This window comes from Papaver somniferum, chromosome 9, assembly GCF_003573695.1.
Source record: "Papaver somniferum cultivar HN1 chromosome 9, ASM357369v1, whole genome shotgun sequence".
NCBI classification, from domain to species: domain Eukaryota; kingdom Viridiplantae; phylum Streptophyta; class Magnoliopsida; order Ranunculales; family Papaveraceae; genus Papaver; species Papaver somniferum.
This window is the reverse complement of record NC_039366.1, coordinates 9734891-9752492: the sequence shown is the minus strand read 5'-3', so window position 1 is coordinate 9752492 and position 17602 is coordinate 9734891. Positions and strand designations below refer to the sequence as shown.

The 17602-nt window shown below is 35.0% G+C and overlaps 1 protein-coding gene and 1 non-coding gene across 4 annotated transcripts; one reads left to right on the top strand and one right to left on the bottom strand.

The window, feature by feature from the left end:
* Window positions 1-1667: 1667 nt before the first annotated feature.
* Window positions 1668-3808, top strand: LOC113308390. 3 transcript variants are annotated; one of them, XM_026556854.1, is made up of 3 exons: window positions 1668-2368; window positions 2447-2598; window positions 2674-3808. In XM_026556854.1, the coding sequence occupies exons 1-3, from the start codon at window positions 2304-2306 to the stop codon at window positions 3213-3215; spliced, it is 759 nt and encodes a 252-aa protein (XP_026412639.1). In that variant the 5' UTR covers window positions 1668-2303; the 3' UTR covers window positions 3216-3808. The 3 variants fall into 3 exon arrangements, with proteins under 3 accessions (XP_026412639.1, XP_026412641.1, XP_026412640.1); XM_026556856.1 differs by having other exon boundaries at window positions 1668-2180; window positions 2674-3805; XM_026556855.1 differs by having other exon boundaries at window positions 1668-2346; window positions 2674-3804.
* A 13701-nt stretch (window positions 3809-17509) lies between these two features.
* On the bottom strand, window positions 17510-17583 carry TRNAV-AAC. The gene has a single exon. It is a non-coding gene; the product is annotated as a tRNA-Val (tRNA).
* Between the last annotated feature and the right edge of the window lie 19 nt (window positions 17584-17602).

Genomic DNA, 17602 nt, shown 5'->3' with positions numbered 1-17602 from the left:
TATCACTGCATGAAAAAGAACATATAACCCAAAAGCCCACACTAACAAGTGATGCAAGAAAGATTAACTCCAGGAGCCAGAACATTTTATCTCAACAATTAAGGGGCCTAGACTACCCAGACCATCCTGAAACTCAAACTGTCGACATAGAAATGTAGAACATTTCGTTGACTTATCCCATGACGACTTCTATTCACGTGCCAAAAAAAATAATCGACATGTTCCATGCTATGCCGTGGAACCCCAACGTAACGGAGTCTAACTTGTTTAATGTTCATATTTTCTACCAAATGAACCATCACCAAAACAACACATTCACACAGCAATGACTTGTAATATGGAGTCTAACTTGTTTTTTTTCTTGAATTCGAGAAAAGGCCTCAAGCGGGATCAACTATTTAGGTACAACTGTAATATAACATATAATTCTTCAACCTACTTCAAATGATTCTAACCAACCAAAAAGTAGTGACCTATGAAATTCCAGTATACGATCAAATTGTTAATCACTTGCACAAGGTTCACCACGATTCACACCATAATGAACAAACATTTAAAGAATACACAATCAAACAAGCCAAACAAATGTACAACAATCATTAAAAATATTTCAAGTTAGGTTTGGTTTCATAGGGTTTGATAATGATTATGTCTTACTAGTTTAAATCCTTTATATTCACCCTAAACTAAGAGTCCGTAGAGAAACTTGCCTTAATCTGCCGATAAGCCAGCCAATCGAAAACCTCTTAAGCAGAAACCACTTCATGTATCAAACCCTATTTGCCTAGTTTTTCCTCCGTCGCTGCTAATTCTGCTATCGCCGATTTTCTTTTCCTCTCATTTTTTTTTCATAGAAATGAAATTCTCAGATATTCTAGAGTTGCACAGTTATAGTGCATAAGGGAATTTTGGTAGGCTATTGCTTACAAATTAAAATCATATCTTAGTATGTCCTTGCACTTTCAAATGGATATGGTCACTGGAGGGAGAAGATTAGGTATTGCAATATATTGTTCGTGCATATGTGATGCACCTCCAAGGTAATTAAAATAAATGCCTAATACTTATGATTTTTCTTGTACTGATAACATACTAGTCATAGGATTGGTATGGTTGGTATGGATCAACGTGTACATTAATGTTATTCCACGACCCAACTGCTCTCTCTCTCTATATAATGCTGACCATCGAGTAACAATAAATCCTCCAAGAGTATTCTATCTACGGAAGGTGTATAGACAAAGCTTTTATAGAATGGATTATAAGCAGATATAGGTCTAGTTTTATACCCGATAGACAATCATAGGTCCGTTTTTTTCCACTTTGCAAATCTAAGTCTCCATCCATTTTTCCATCCAAATCCGTTACTTTTGTCAATTTCTCGGTCCATTCAGTCAATTTCTCCTCAGATGAGATGAGATAATGATGCGCAGATTACCCATTCACCCTCCATACACATGTACTCATTTTGGTGTTTGATCTAATACTTGTGTGAATCTCGGAAATAATCAACGGGTTAGATTGGATAGCATAGAAAGTTTCCATATGTCAGAAACACAATTAATCAAATTATTTGTCGATGCTCATCTCGAAAATAATCAACGGGCACCAATAAACCGATCTTCAAGTTCACTATCTTCTTCTTCACAAAGCCTTTCACTGAGTCTTGTATGCATATCTAATCAGAGGATTCCGATTTATTGAGTTTGATAGAGAAATCCAGGTTTTTTATCTTCTTCTACTTCTTTTCCATGTTATCAACTTTAATAATTTCTTCAGGTACCCTCAATTTAGTCCATCAGCGAAGGTCAATTCACATAAGTTAACCTAAACTCGATTCAATCTTCATCCAAACCTAAATTTGGATACCAGTTAGCACTTGCAGCAAGATTGAACATGGAAACCTAAAATCGACATCAACTACATCTGTTCTTGAAGAAGATTTAATAAGGTTCAATATCAGCAAATCAATTCATTCGAAAGATAAGTTTATTCTTCTATTGTACATTCAATCCATTCGAAAACCTTGATTAATCGAGTTTGAATTGGTTTGCAACTTATGATCATGGTTTCTTAAGGTTCTGGATAACATAAAAACCCATTCATTTGATTTGATTTGGGTACCACTTAAATTCAATTAGTGAGAAGAAATGGAAGAAAGTAGATGCTCCAATTATTCGGTGAGTTGGGCACGAATTGATTTCAGTATGAAGATGGAGTTAGTTGTGGAATTGAAGCTAAAGTGGTGTAGATGCCTTCCTTGTTGAATTAGTTAATCAAAAACATTTCAGAGCTGAAGGCTCATGCACTTTCCTCTGATGATTTCTCTGTTGGAAGTTCCAAATGGTGCCCCATATATATGTTTATTGTACTTGTACATACTTTATACTTCAATAATTTTGTTTCATATGTTTTTGATTAACTAATCCTCGAGGTTTTACAATAGGAAAGCAATGATCTATCCAACGGGAGACTGCAAAGCGTATGATCTTTACTTATCACTGTTCCTACACCCGGTCGACTGGACAGAATCGCTGGATACGGGGTATAGTTTTACAGTTACTAGTCAGACTGATCCCAGTATGAGATTGAAACGAGGTATAATTAGGATTATCTTATCGGTATATTTTTGGTTTTTTAATCACATTTTTTTACCTTTTCAATTCTTTGCAGAGCTGAAATACAACAACTTTCCAGGAAAATGGCCGGGAGACGGTTGGTCAAGGTTCATGCTTCTTAGTGAACTTCATGACCCTGACAAAGGATATATCGTGAATCACACTTGTGTCATAACAGTTGAGGTTACTTGTATGATGAACAAGGAGACAAAAGATGACGATGACTTGAATGAGGGCAGCCCAAACAAGGTTGAAAAGACAGAAAATGAGACGCAAGCCAAAGGAAAGGAAGAGAAGAGTAGTTCAGAAGCAGAGGAGTATTTAGGCGCCGGACAACCCTTTGCTGAGGGTAACAACAAAGTTGGTTTTGGCGAGGAGAAGGAATTTGAAGATGTTGGAGGCTTCAGTATTCTTAAAACGCAAGCGCCTCTATATAGGCAGATCTGGTTGAAATATGGTCATATTCCTTCTACCAAGGTTATGCCAATCTCGTTGTATCCTGTCCTAGTTATGGTGGTCAAAGACTTGATGAATTGTATCATAGATATGCAGCAGTGCCGTTATGTAGAATTGACTTCTGATATGATCAAGGATTGAGAAGAGACGATAAGTATGGCTGAAACAAATAAATTTAACCTTAGCTGGCTTCGTGAAAGATTAGAGAACGCAAGAAAGGTATCAGTGGGATGCAGAAAGTTAAAACTGGATTGTTGGATCTTGGCCATCCTTTACGTGCTGCAAAATTAAAGATGAAGGCAGCAGGGGATGAGTTGAAAAAGGCTGAAGTTCAGATGATGGCAGCAAAGGATTACTTGAGAGATAGTATATCTGGTTTGCTCTCAGAATCAGATTTGGAATTGTATCTAGATAACAGTCACATATTCATTTCCTTAAGAGATCTTCTATTGGAATATCCTTGTGCAATATTTGCCAGTTGACCTCATCCAGTACCCAAATACTCATGTTCATTTCCCTTCCTGTCCATTTAGTTTTAGTGTAACAAACCCTGCCTTCTGATTTCCCAACACGATTATTGGGGTGTCGTATACCACCATCATCAAACTCCTCATCCGGCAAATCAATCAAACTACATTGATGCCCATCACTTCCATTGTTCTGATTGAGATTGTAAACTAACATTTTCTTCCCCTCTTGAATCCAAAACAAAACGCCATTAAGGATAACAAAATTATCATAATTAATCCAGTCGAACACAACATTTTCATCACAAGAAACTTGAAAACTTCCCCATACCCCCAAATCAGAAGAAAAAATATGAACATTAAATTTCTTCAAAGGCGTCTGAAATTTAGGGATAAGTAGAGCCTTATAACAACTGGTACATGGATACTCAAAAAATATACCATTAATGTCAAGTGAACTAACCTGCGGTGGTGAAGGAAGTGAAACCCATTTCTGAGTAAGTGGATTACAGACATGATACCTCCTCTGATTATCTGAATGTAATGTATAACAGAGTACCAAACCACTACTAGAACCTAATAGGAATAACTTAGTTCCAAATGGTTGTGCATTCATAAGGAACCTAAAAGAGAATAGATGTTCATTTCTAGACATAAACTGTGAATATAAATTAGGATATGCCATCTTAGGGTTTTCATCAGAATCGTGATCAGTATTTGGATGATATTGTATCCATGGGAGAGATTTGCAATTGATTTGAAACCATTTCGTAATGAAATTAGGGTGTGAGAGGTTAGATAACCATACCTTGGATAGACATTTGAATTTATAGATTGAGTTTAGAGGAAGATAAGTAAAGATCTCAATCAAGATATCATCCGTTAACCCAGTTGAAGAAATCATCGCCAAACCGCTGAGACCAGCAAAAACCCTAGAAAATGAAAAATCCCCAAATTTCTTTGTGACTGTTTATAACAGGGACAGAGGTGTTGGTAGCCCAATATCTTTCACTGTGGCCCAACAACTTTAGTAGCGAAGATGTTACAGGCCCCCAAAAGTTTTCTCCGGTTTACATGTCTCTTCCCCCACTGGTTCACGAGTCATTCAGCCGGGATCCACTTCTTTCCAAAACATTCCTAGAGCTAGAGCCTACATGGGTGCCACATAGGGGGGAAAAGGTAGGGTAGAGAAGCGGGTGCGTCGCAAAGTCGATTTAGAGCATCTCCAATGATAAGGAAGTAAAGAAGAATTCAAAAAATCTTGGGAAAGATGGATTTAGATATATGAATGGGTCTACAGGTGATCTCCTTCATAATAATCCAAAAGTAAAACACAAGAATTAATTGGTAGAAGAAGAAACGAAATAAGCCAAAAACTATAGATGGTGAAAAATCCATAGATGCGGAAAAGTTTGTTTCAATCACTTGTGGTGAGCAAGACATTGTTCACCACAATACAACTTGATTTTTTTGAAAGTGCATCCTCACCAAGAAATACCATGTTATGAATACGGTGAGGGAAGCAACAGAATTGGGACACACATATTACGTTAGGTAAGATATTGAATTTTTGGTAAAGCCATAGGATTCATGAGCGGATTCATCTAAAAGGTATGTCTATAAACTTGAGAAAGTTTTATGATTTCGTTATTATATGCTTGATGTTATGATCTATTGATATCAAAAATATTTTTGTTTTTGTACTCTTTTTTTTCCCCATTAGCTAAGAGTTAATAATTCGTAGGTGAAATATTAGTTATAGACAAACCAATGCGGCTAATGATTCATGTACCTTGTGTACCGTTCATGTTTACGTAACTTGATTCGTGTTTAAGATTCTTAAATGATCGGATTTGAAGAAACAAACAATGTTGATGACTTGATGTTTTTGGTGATTGCGAAGAAGAAATTCTGAGTTCAAGCTTATCTTGTTTAAACTCCCGAAATATAAGCAATTATTGTTCATATTCTAGACAAATATGGTGAAGAACAATTTATTGTTTATAAACTAGGTTTTGAGTCAAGATTAATCATTTGAAAATAGCGCGAGCAATGATATTCATCATGGATGCCATTTGGGAATGTTTCAAATCGATTAAATTAAGAGGGTCTATGAACTATTACTGAAATACTGGAACAGGGACAGTATACGTACCAGTATGCATACCATCCCTGCCGAAAAACACTATGTTTCATAGTGTTTGGCATTAGATAAACACTCTCAAACATTTTTAAGACAACTTTGATCATTAAATCACTTGTGGCTATGTTTCATAGTTCAAGTCTTGAGTGTTATTGAACACGGTTATTGCTTGAATGATGCACGATTCTTTATGGGTTATATATTTTTATATATATGTGCATCTTCTTTTTTGTCATTAAAATCTTTTTATACACTTTTGGTAGCCAATCTTGGTGTAAATCCTAGCGAAAAGATTGGTTCTTACTTCTAAGAGTGAATCAAATCTTGTATGTTTTACAAGTATGTATCTTAGATAAGATGATTACAACACTTGATCTTCATGGATATTGTGTATTGCTTGACTCCTTATAGCTGATGTTTTTAGCAATGAAGGAAATCCAATATATTTTCTAAAAATCGAGTGGGCTATTAAAAATCTACCCCTTATTGATTGAGCAAATAGAATAGTATCCCATCTTTTCGCTCGCCGGTCATTTTGCTCCTCATTCTTCTTCCTTTTTGGTACTTTTCTTTTGTCGTTTCCTCAAAAATGGAATTTTAAATTCCATACTTTTTATCATCCAATTCTTAAAAAGAAGATTCCAAATTTGGAAGGTGTCAGGAGCAAAAAAAAACCTTTTAGTAGATTATGTCCAAAAAAAGTGGGGCAGAAAATAGAACAAACTGAAATCTCATAAAAAACTATATATATGTTCTTTACTTTATGTAAATTGAACTAATATCGCATACATGATCTAAAGTTAAATCGATTATGTTTTCTATAAACTAAAAATAGAGCAAACTTTTTGAGAAACTATCTCGCAGTATGGATCTACCTTGTGATCACACTTTCGCGTTATTACTGCACTATATACTCAGTAAGATTTTTTTATGTTGAGTCAATTCGATTAAAATTGTCTCCTTATTCGTAACTAGCGCTGAGATTAACTTATGTTGATCTTTAGGATACAAATTCATGTGATTTGTTAATGTCCGACAAAATCCTTTTTCATTAAAGTAAGGTCACTCTATGTTGTTCTCCTAAGAATGACATGTACATCCAATGGGCGAGAGTTCTTAAATGAACTTGCGCTTAATCATATATCTCTGTGGGGAGCGTGGATGTGGAATTTACAGGGGATGCTTGTATCTTAAATCTCCTAGATGAAACGCTAAGTATTTTATACTCCGTGTTTTCGTCTAAATTAAAGTTAATATGTATTCATTTTCCTCTTTTGGTTGTATTCATTACGATCCCACGATTTTCGTACCTTTTCCAATTTTTATTGAAAAAAATAGGGAGAACTAATTAGTATCGTATTAACACTACACCAAATTTAACGTTTAGCAACAGCTTAAACCTGTGGCTGACTGGTCTTGCAACAGATTTTCGCCGTCGCTAAACACCCTGTCGCAGTTTTTCGTAACAGCTCTATCTCTGTTGCTAGAAATGAGCTGTTGCGAAACAAAAGTTTAGCAACACGGGAAAGTTGTTGCTACTCTGTTGCTAGTTTAGAGTTATTCCGGGATAATTTTATTCGAATGGGATATAGTTGTTCTGTTTCAGATTTAACAACATGTTATAGCCGTTGCTAAATGTTTGCAACAAGAAGAAAAAATGTCAAGTCTTCTTTGACCTAGTCAAAATCGATCTCCCTCCCAATTTATCCTGCAATTACCCTGATTCTTCCCTATTCTGATGATTCAATTCCTCTCATTCACCATTCAACGATAAATGATTCATCATTTGTAATGATGCAATTTAATAACCCACAGATTCATCAAAAGGATTTCATCAAAAAAAAAAAAGATTCATCAATGTGAACTTGAAGTATATCACAGTTAGAAATATTAATGTGTGTATCACAAGTAACTACTGAGATGATGAAGAAGAATAAATTTTGTAATTGACATATAAAGTTCTATGTTGAGATTCATACATGGAAGGGTGACCTAATTTATCATAACCAAAAGTATAATCATACAAAAGTTAACCTGAATCTGTTTTAGAAGACGAAGTTCATCAAAGGCCGGAACTTAATAGACTACTTCTCATCACTGGTAGGACAAGCATCATCTTATGTTGTTCATCGACAAACTACAAATTACACAAACATGAAAAATTTATAAACCCACATAAAGTTGAAGCTTGTTCTGGGTGCCATTTTCCTTAGCAATAATGGAGAACTATATATAAATGGAGTGATGTAGTCTAAACTATAGAAGACAAGGAACTGTTGTGATTGTTGATTGTAGCCATTGACGATCTAAAATGAAATGCCAGACTAGGTTACCTGGTTCAATATCCAACTTCCCTTCTTGAATTTGGCAGTCTGAAAGAAAAAAAATGTATTTTGCATGGGTAAGAACCATTTCAAGATATATCAAATGCCTAAGCTCAACTTTGTAAGACAATTATTTGAAGTGAAAACAGAAGAAAGTGCCAACTGTATAAGCTTAGATTCTTAAGTATTATAGAAAGCAACACAACTTCAAAAGTTTAAAAGTAACCGAAGTATCACCACATGGTGAACAGTCCTGTTGACATATAATGCAATGCTACTGAGTTGGACAGCTCCAACTAGCCATTAAACTTCAATGTCTGTACAAGTTAGATATAGCTGATTGTGATCATGTGATCATATTGTATCTACAAATGATGCCATATGCTTGCATAAATCCTTGCTATGTTCTATAATTGCTAATGTCACTAACATTATAAGAGAAACTGCAACCTGTGAATCCTAGTCCCAGTCTACAACTACCATATTTCTACTTTTGGTGTTGATGTTAACGAGTCTTTTGTAAAATTACTCAAATGCAAAACTATCTTAATATCTAGTTTCAGCATTCAAATTCATGCAAAAGAAAGGTAACTAAAGCAGGACAGGAGAGGTTTTCTATGTATCTTACCTTTATAGTGAGAAACATGAGATTATTGTCATAGCCTTGAAGGTACCTAAAACAACACAATAACAAGAAGGGAAATACTATCGTGATTACATGGCATGGCAATAATTCACAAAAGTTTTTATAATGGATACATGGAGTATTTACTAAAGAAATATATATAAATTGTAAGCACATTGTTACAGAACGGCAGATGTAACTTACCCAGCAACTCGATTATTGAAATACCTGAAAGTTATCATTACGTACAGATTAAAGAAAACTAAACCTGATGTTGTTGCTTCTGTTGTGGGTTCCCAGCTCTCCTTGCACTCATTCTTTATCCAGGATGCCATTGTCGCTGGAGCGGGTATGGCATCATAAAGTTTGGGGAAACGCTTGGCCTCATCCCAGGCAATAGTTAGGGTTGCAAACGATAAGCTGCAGGTTGTCAAACAAATCCAAGACCACCTTAATTAAAATACACCTGTTGAGGATGAGGAGGTCAAGGTCCTCCAAGATGATATGCATCAATACCTGGGGTAGAGGTGTCACCCCAACAGGTGTTCGAACTGGAGAAAATTGAGTCTGCAACACCATTTTTTCCCTTAAACACATAAGAAACAAAAAAAAATAGAAGTCAGTTTGTGAAACATGAGCAGGAAAGAAAATGTTTCAAGAGAAGTGTGGGCTCAAACAATGGAAGTGGCTAGTTTTCATATTAATATTAGGGAACAAACAATTTCTACACAAATTAAGGGGATATAATCTTAAAATGATATACACTTGAAGCACCCTCAGCAAAGCATGAATTAGGTACTCCTAAAGGGATACAAATTGTGAACTGAGGCCATGCAATAAAGGGATTTCCTATACCTACGTTTAGCTTGTACAAACATGAGGCCGTGAAAGTATGATTTGTAAATCAGACACAACAAGACTCGGGGTAAAGACCAAACACATGAACGCTGACAAATAAAAAAATAACAACAAAATACGCAAGAATAACTTACCCAACATGAAGCAGTTCTCATTGATGATTGGCAAGGCCTTGTGCAAACTTAGAATTTCCTTGTTGTTGTTGTATCTGAAGAAGAAGAACTGCAGTAAATTGTGGTGTTGATTGATATCTTTGCATCTTAGTGTATTCCAATTGTTAAAAGATCCGTAATGTAGGCCTGGAGTTTAAGTATAAGAAAATAACTTCTGCAATCTATGTTTTTATTAAAAAAAAACTTTTAGCCTTAAATCGAAATGTCATTTTTCTGAATTATTACAAGCTAAACTAGGAAAACTCAGGGCAGATGACGCTTAAGAAAAATGGGCTCTTCAGTCAGATTTCATTTTGCAACATGAGTTATCTGCAGAACATCGTTGCACGCAACAACAGACCCATCTGCAAAGTATCACGGGTTGCAATTATTTCATGATTCTATTCTGAAAAAAGCAAAAGATAGACAAAAGAAGAAGATAGTCATAATTTACGAAACTAATTCTTACCTTTATCTACAACAGGAAGATGTAAAAACTTGCCATCATGCATTATATGCAATACTAAGTACTACGAGCATTAGTACCTTTTCCACTAGAGTCAATTTAGCGGAAAGATTCTGAGCCATGAATTGCATAAGCACATCCTTCGAACTGCATCAGTGCAACAAACGAACCATCAAAATTGAGATTTGCAAGGAATACAAATTAATAAAAGAAAAACTGCTTTAGTTACAGGATTTAAAATGAAAATAATAAAAAAATAGTGGATTGAGACAAGGACAATACTTGAGTATTCCCTGTGGCTTGTTTCCTGTTGTGATTATCACTGGAAGGACTCTAAGATCTCGCATCTTTTTGAACTAGTATTCAGAATTACACTGGTAAATACAACCTCTACTTCATATTTGAACTAATAATCAAATTAATAACCATTTCCCTTGATCTATAAGCAATTAAGCATACAACACCAGTACTAAGACATCCTGATATTTATTTGAGTTATTATGTTCGGGGTTTAGCCTTTTCTCACCTTCCTTCACTTGTTTCCTGATCTCATTTATTAGTCAATTTTATTGATTAAGTTTAAGTGAGTTCCATGCAATTCATATCATCTGACTCAACTTCACTTTTTTGAAATTTTTATTACCTAATTCACCTGACCCGTATTGCATATCATCTGACTCACAGGAAGCAGATTCACCATCATCACCACCATAACTTTCATAAATATGATTAAAATTAAATATACCCACGCTTTAAAATTAAAATCACAAATGTACTAAAAATGTAACAATTCAACTAAGCAAACACAGAAATCGCAAAAATAAAACTCAAATCAAGATTTAAAACCAAAAACAAAAAATAGAGTTATGGCTTATGAGATGACTTTGTTTTTAGACTTCATCACTTAAGAATGTCATAGGAAATATATCCACCAGTCATAGAGAAAAATCATCAAACAACTTGAGTAAAGCTAAAAAATTAAAAAAATCAACAAAATCACTTCATAAATTTGAAATCAGGCACATACTGCATGAATCAACTAACCAAACACAGCTTGCAAAAACAAAAAATAGAAATTATTTTCGATCTTCTTCTTTTGCGATTTCTAGAAAAATCAGAAAACAATTTCTAGGGTTTATGAAATCGAAGTATAAAAAATTTGTAAAATGGGTTATCTTACCTGAGATTAGGTTGCCCAAACTCAGTATATGGTTACAGATTTCTTGTCATAGGTTAGTTTTGATTTCTGGTTTTGATTTATGGTATATTAGGGTTCATACATGAACTCTGTGAAGGAAAAAGGTGAATGAACGAGTTCAAGAGATAGAAATCATAGATGAGATTCATGAGATGAAGAGAGGGATTCTTCATGATACCGATTTGCTGTGAGAGAGATTTTTAATGATGCGGATTTCTTATGAGATTGAAAAGGTTTCTGAGATATGGGTCTTGCGATAAGGAAAGAGGCGCGATACTGGGAGATCTGAGAAAACAAATGAAGTAAAACTAAGTGAAGAAATATCTCTATTTTAGTGAGTACGTGTAATCAGGTCAAAAGGTCAAGGGGTGGACTTAATCCCAATACACTTTTAAGCAGGTCAAAATATGGGCGGGATAAGAGCCACAAGTGTTACCAGGCTCACATGTGCCTCGCATGCCTAAACTACCCGTTGTTCCTAGTAGCAACAGTACCATAGCAGTTGCGAGTTTAGCGACAGAAAATAGTTGTGGCTATACTTTAGCAACATACGTTTTTTGTTGTTAATTAGTAACAGTTCTAGCTCTGTTGCTAATCTGGGTTGCTAAATCCTGAATTTTGTGTACTGTAAATGCATATGGTTTATAGATCATTTTGTAAGGGGGAGTGAATCGATAATCTATAGGTTTCACCTATTATGCAAAATATGTAAGTATTGATTAAGGGGGAGAAACATATCATTGTAGTATTACTTCAAAGTTGTGATACAATTCAACTATGGAGAAGATAATAATACTATGTTTCTGTATACCGACAATTGAGAATGTTTGCTTTCAAAAGTTGTTATCGCTATGGATACGGTTCTTGAACAACAACGATGCTGAGTTGAACACGTTCATAATCATTGCAACTTGAAGTAAAGAAGAATTCAAGGAGTTGAAAAAACCAAGGAAATCAAGCATGATAGATTCGAGGAGTTTTTTTTTTTTATTTTCTTTTATCCATATGTATTGATAGTTTCGTCAATCATAGTAGATACATCCAACTTTTCTTGTTGGATACGACTTGATTGATTCTTGGACATTGATATTTCGTACCATCCAAGTAATCCCACAATAATTAGGTTCACGAACTTGGTTCCGTAAAGGTTCTAACTGTGTGAGTTAAAGAGATAAATCCTTATATAATTCATTGATTGAGATTCATCAAGTTTAACTCTCGGAATTATATTGAGTGTTGTCCATACAAGTTTCTAAGAAAAAGTTGGTGGTGTATTTTGGTACTCCAAGTATTTTCAGTATTCTAGATGATTAGTATGTTAAGGTTAATTACAAAAGCATATATCAATGCACATACATATGGTTTATTTGAAAATAGTATAACATATCTTGAGTAATCAATAGTTTAGATGTTAAATGCATAAGAGAAAAGAAAAGGCACTCACAAAAATAAAATAATATTAACACTAGTTTCAAAGTATTTTAGATTGTAACTCGTCACGGGTATACCAACCTCCATATTCTCTTTCTCAAAGCTCAATATTCGTAGTCGAAATTGGAGTTGACCATTAACCACTGAACTGGAGTCAAAAAATCATTAACCTCACAAATTAGACAACATTGTGCGGTTAACATTGTTTAATTTTACCTGCACTTTTTTTTAGCTTTTTTTTTTTTTGACGAATTAATATGACACCCCACTTACGTATGTGTCTCTGAGGTTGCTTTTTTCTTGTGAAATCTTTTTGTTTAAGTATATGACTTAACAAGAACAATCATCCCGAATCCCACTTTATATGAAAAGAAGACTTAAGAGTATTATAGGAGCGAATAACATATATCAAATATAATAAGAGGAGGGAAGATAAGAGGTGAAAGAGTGGTCTAGAAGTGAAGAACATATATTTAAAACAGAGACTGAAGAACATATATCAAATAAAAGAAGAGAAGAAGATGGAATTTAAAACTTGAGAATTGTTCGAGATTTGAGATTATACTTGTGTGAAGATTACGATCTAAGACTGAGATATTCTGAGAATATATTTAAGAACTTGGTTGCACCTATAACCAAATAAGCACTCAATAATCCATCATCGAAAAATATTAAACAAAAATCAAAGAATAAACGAAATCGATTACCTGTGAATCGAATGTAGAATTTTGAAAAGTATCGATGTTGTTAACTGGGATCGTTACCAATTCAGCAGTGCCTACGAATTTAAAGTTCCCGTTAAATCGGACCTTAGAAAGATAACAATCATTAAACCCTAAATACTGAAAGAAGAAACTACCTCTTTTCTTCTTTAAAGATCTCTAGAAACCGGCAATTCTAATTTTGTTTGCTTCTATTTATAAGCATAATTGGAAACCGGATAACATACACCGGATATAAAAAGGAAAAAAAATTGAAAAAGCAGGGTCTAACAACACCACCCAATATTTTGCTTAGCAATCTGTATGGACTAACTCCGAAAAACTTTGCTAGAGAATCAACTAGACAGTCAGACTCAATCTAGATAAAAGTATCTAAAGGAGTTAATATCTCTCTCTTCATTTGATTTTTACTCAAGCTAAAAACAATAGCGAGTCTTTATCAAATACAAGGAATAATTTGGACGGCACCAAAGACCAATGTCCAATGATCAATCAATATCAATCAACAACCAAAGGTTGGATTTCCAATTGATGATCACGAACGCACAACCTGTATTATTTCAATTATATAAAATATAATGCGGAAAAGAAATAACACAGACACCAGAAGTTTTGATAACGAGAAAACCGCAAATGCAGAAAAACCTCGAGACTTAGTCCAGATTGAATACACGTTGTATTAAGACTCTACAGACACTATCCTACTCCAAGCTAACTTCGGACTGGACTATAGTTGAACCCCAATCAGTCTCACACCGATCCAAGGTACAGTTCTACTCCTACGCCTCTGATCCCAGCAGGATACTGCGCACTTGATTCCCTTAGCTGATCTCACCCACAACCAAGAGTTGTTGCAACCCAAAATCGCAGACTTGATAATAAACAAAACTGTCTCGCACAGAAAAGTCTATCAAAGGATAAATTTGTCTCCTACAGACAAACCTTAGGTTTTTTTCCCTCTTAAGATATGAAATCAAGGTGAACAAGAACCAATTGATAATCCCGTCTTATATTCCCGAAGAACAGCCTAGATTAATCAATCACCTCTCTACAATCCTTCCTGACTACACGGGAGGTTTGTCGAGGAATCACAAACAGTGAGACGAAGATGTTTGTGACTTCTTTATCTTGCCTATCGGAGAACTCTCACGATCTCAAGTAAATCAAAGATTGTACTCGTACGATAGAAGATGCAAAATCAGATCACACAACTACGATAATAGTAGTATCGGTCTGGCTTCACAATCCCAATGAAGTATTTAAGTCGTTAACCTGGTTTTAGAGAAGAAAACCAAAGGTTAAAGGAGAATCGACTCTAACGAGCGCACTAGTATCACAAAGACGTGTGGGGATTAGTTTTGCACAATGCTAGATGTCTCCTTTATATAGGCTTCAAATCAGGGTTTTTCCTTAGTTACAAAGCAATCCATATTCACCGTTAGATGAAAACCTGATTTAGATTCAAGCTAATATTTCTCAAACGTTAGATCAAAAACTTAGCTTGTCACACAAACTTGGGTAGACGTTACTGGGTTTGTGAAAACCATGCCCAAACGTGTACGTGTATGTTGGTTCAACATAGTAACCCAAAAGGTTAACCATATGAGCATTTCATATTAACCTTGTTCTTCTTCACCATAACTAGTTCAATTGACTCAAATGAACTAGTTAAAGAGTTATTCAATTTCTATGATATCTTATGTAACTACACAAGACACAATTGAAACAAAGATGATTCGATTCGATTGAATCGGCTCATGAACCTTATAGCCACGGTTTGCATAAAGCATTCCTTATTAATTTAAGTTTCATGTTCAGGGCACATCTTTAGATCATAACCACTTAAGCTCACAAACGAGTTCGCGGACTTAAGACACCCGGTGGAGTTTCCCAAACTCAGCAGAAAATCTCGGAAAGGAGACTTTCGCCAGTTCGCGGACTTACACGCAAACGAGTTGTTGGAAAATCCCAGCAGAAATTCTCGGTCGAGAACTTCCGTCAGTTCGCAAACTGAGTTCGCGGACTGGGTTGGCGGACTTCGCAAAGCCAATTCCTCCGGTTTCTCTCAATCAACAAAGTTCGAAAACTTCGGATTAAGGAATACATGGTTATATGTTTATGATCCAGAGGACGTTATATACCCTTATTCACAGACCGTTTCACGTCAGAGCAATTCTCAAAGTAATTGAAACTTTTCATGACTTTCGTCACTAGGTGAAGATAAACTTGATCAAAGCGAAACGCTTTACCAACACATGATTTCAAGATATAGATAGGCGAGATATACTCGGCTCGAAATATCAAATGTGTATGATCCAGTCTATATAGCATACGACTTTTGTCTCATAAAAAGTAGGAGATAAAAGAGATAGACTTTTGAGTGATAGATAAGTTCAAGTCTCCACATACCTTTTTGTTGATGAAGTTCCACGCTTCCTTGAGTAGATCTTCGTCGTTGTATGATGAATCGCCATGAAGTCCTTGAGCTCAACTACACTTTTCTATCCTAGTCCGAGACTTAGCTATGTAGGCTAGAAATCAAGACTCATAGTTTTGATCACTACCATTGACAAACATGCTTGAGATAGCAACGCATGCGAGGTCGACCGAGCTATGCTCTAACAAAATGCAGAACCGGGACTAACATTAACCAAACCGAATGCTGAGAGGACCGAATATGGAACTGAGCGGAAACGGATCTAACTCAAATAAGCACTCAAATAAAAGAAGAGGTGAATGATTGGTCTCTAAGTGAAATAACATATATCAAAAACAGAGAACCCTTAATTTCAAGTGCTCATGTCAAGAAATTTCAATGAACAACAATAACAGTACTATGAGATTAAGGTACGAAGTCTTATCGATCTATTCAGGGACGCTCCCGAGAATCCCTTGACTCGAAGCGAAAAATAAAATAGTTGCCCCATAGTTTGTTTAGTTTTGCACAAACTTTAACAATTATAATTTGAGGGAGCATGTGTTTATCCATATTACATATTGTTATCCCTTTTTACAAGTTAAACTTGTTTTTAAATAGATATCAGAATACTTTAATAAACATTGGAACTTGAATAAACATCAGAATATTTTGAATAAGTTAACACAATATGTCTGAAATATTGCAACAATCCGGAGTACTTTACTAAGGGGAGAACAAGGGATAAAACACAAATAAAACGGATGGTGTCATCTTCAAAAAAAAAATGTATGCCATATTATCTGGACAAGACCCATCACACCTCCAAGGCATGCAACAAAGACAAACATAATGATCAACATTTAGTTTTAAAATAACCATTTAACAAACAGAAAAGGTAACTACATGCAGGAGTTTAGAAAGACTAAGCGGTTGAATATGCCAGAGTTAAAAGCCTGATTATACAACGCAATTTATGAAACTTACATGTTTTTCTATGTAAGATCCTTTTGCCTTAATTTAATATTCAGAAACGTATTAATATTCCAGAAACATATACCAATTTTTAATTTAGGATTCACAAAACCTAATATTCCACATTTACATAAACATATATCAATTTTGAATTTAGGATTCACAAAACCCCGAATTTGTTTATATATTTAGAGACTTTTTCACTTTTAAACTTTTGAAGGATACACTTAAATTTTAGCTTGTATACGCAAAATATGATGTACGATCTTTTTAATCTTTTCACATATTAATATTTCCAAATAATATATATCTGCTGGTTTATTTGGAAATACTATGCAGCCCACAATTTGTCTAGTAAGTTATAATTTATCCCGTCGGAAAAAAATGTGTTATGTTATTAAAACTCTTCATGTAAACCAAAATTTGTTCGAATGTTTATTTTTTCTCCATAGCCAAAATCCATGTTAAGCAATCCACAGCAAGTCATCCTGAAGACTAGCTAACTGAGTTAGTCAGATGAAGACCACAACACGTTGGTGGTGCTCTAATTCAGCTTCGAACTTCCCTTTACCAGTTTTGGATTTGGGATTACTAACAACACGTTAATTGTGAACTTGTGTATAGCAGGTGTAATAAAAAGAAAAAATAAAAAGATGTATGGCTTCGCCCAGGTTTGAACTGGAGACCTTCAGTGTGTTAGACTGACGTGATAACCAACTACACCACGAAACCGTTGTTGGCAAATTCTCAA

What these genes read in the sequence shown, in the direction of transcription:
- LOC113308390 (XM_026556854.1), top strand. Translation starts at nt 2,304, where the DNA reads ATGCACTTTCCTCTGATGATTTCTCTGTTGGAAGTTCCAAATGGTGCC. An exon ending in GCCCCATATATATGTTTATT is followed by an intron (nt 2,369 to 2,446) that starts GTACTTGTACAT and finishes GTTTTACAATAG; the next exon opens with GAAAGCAATGATCTATCCAA. An exon ending in CAGTATGAGATTGAAACGAG is followed by an intron (nt 2,599 to 2,673) that starts GTATAATTAGGA and finishes AATTCTTTGCAG; the next exon opens with AGCTGAAATACAACAACTTT.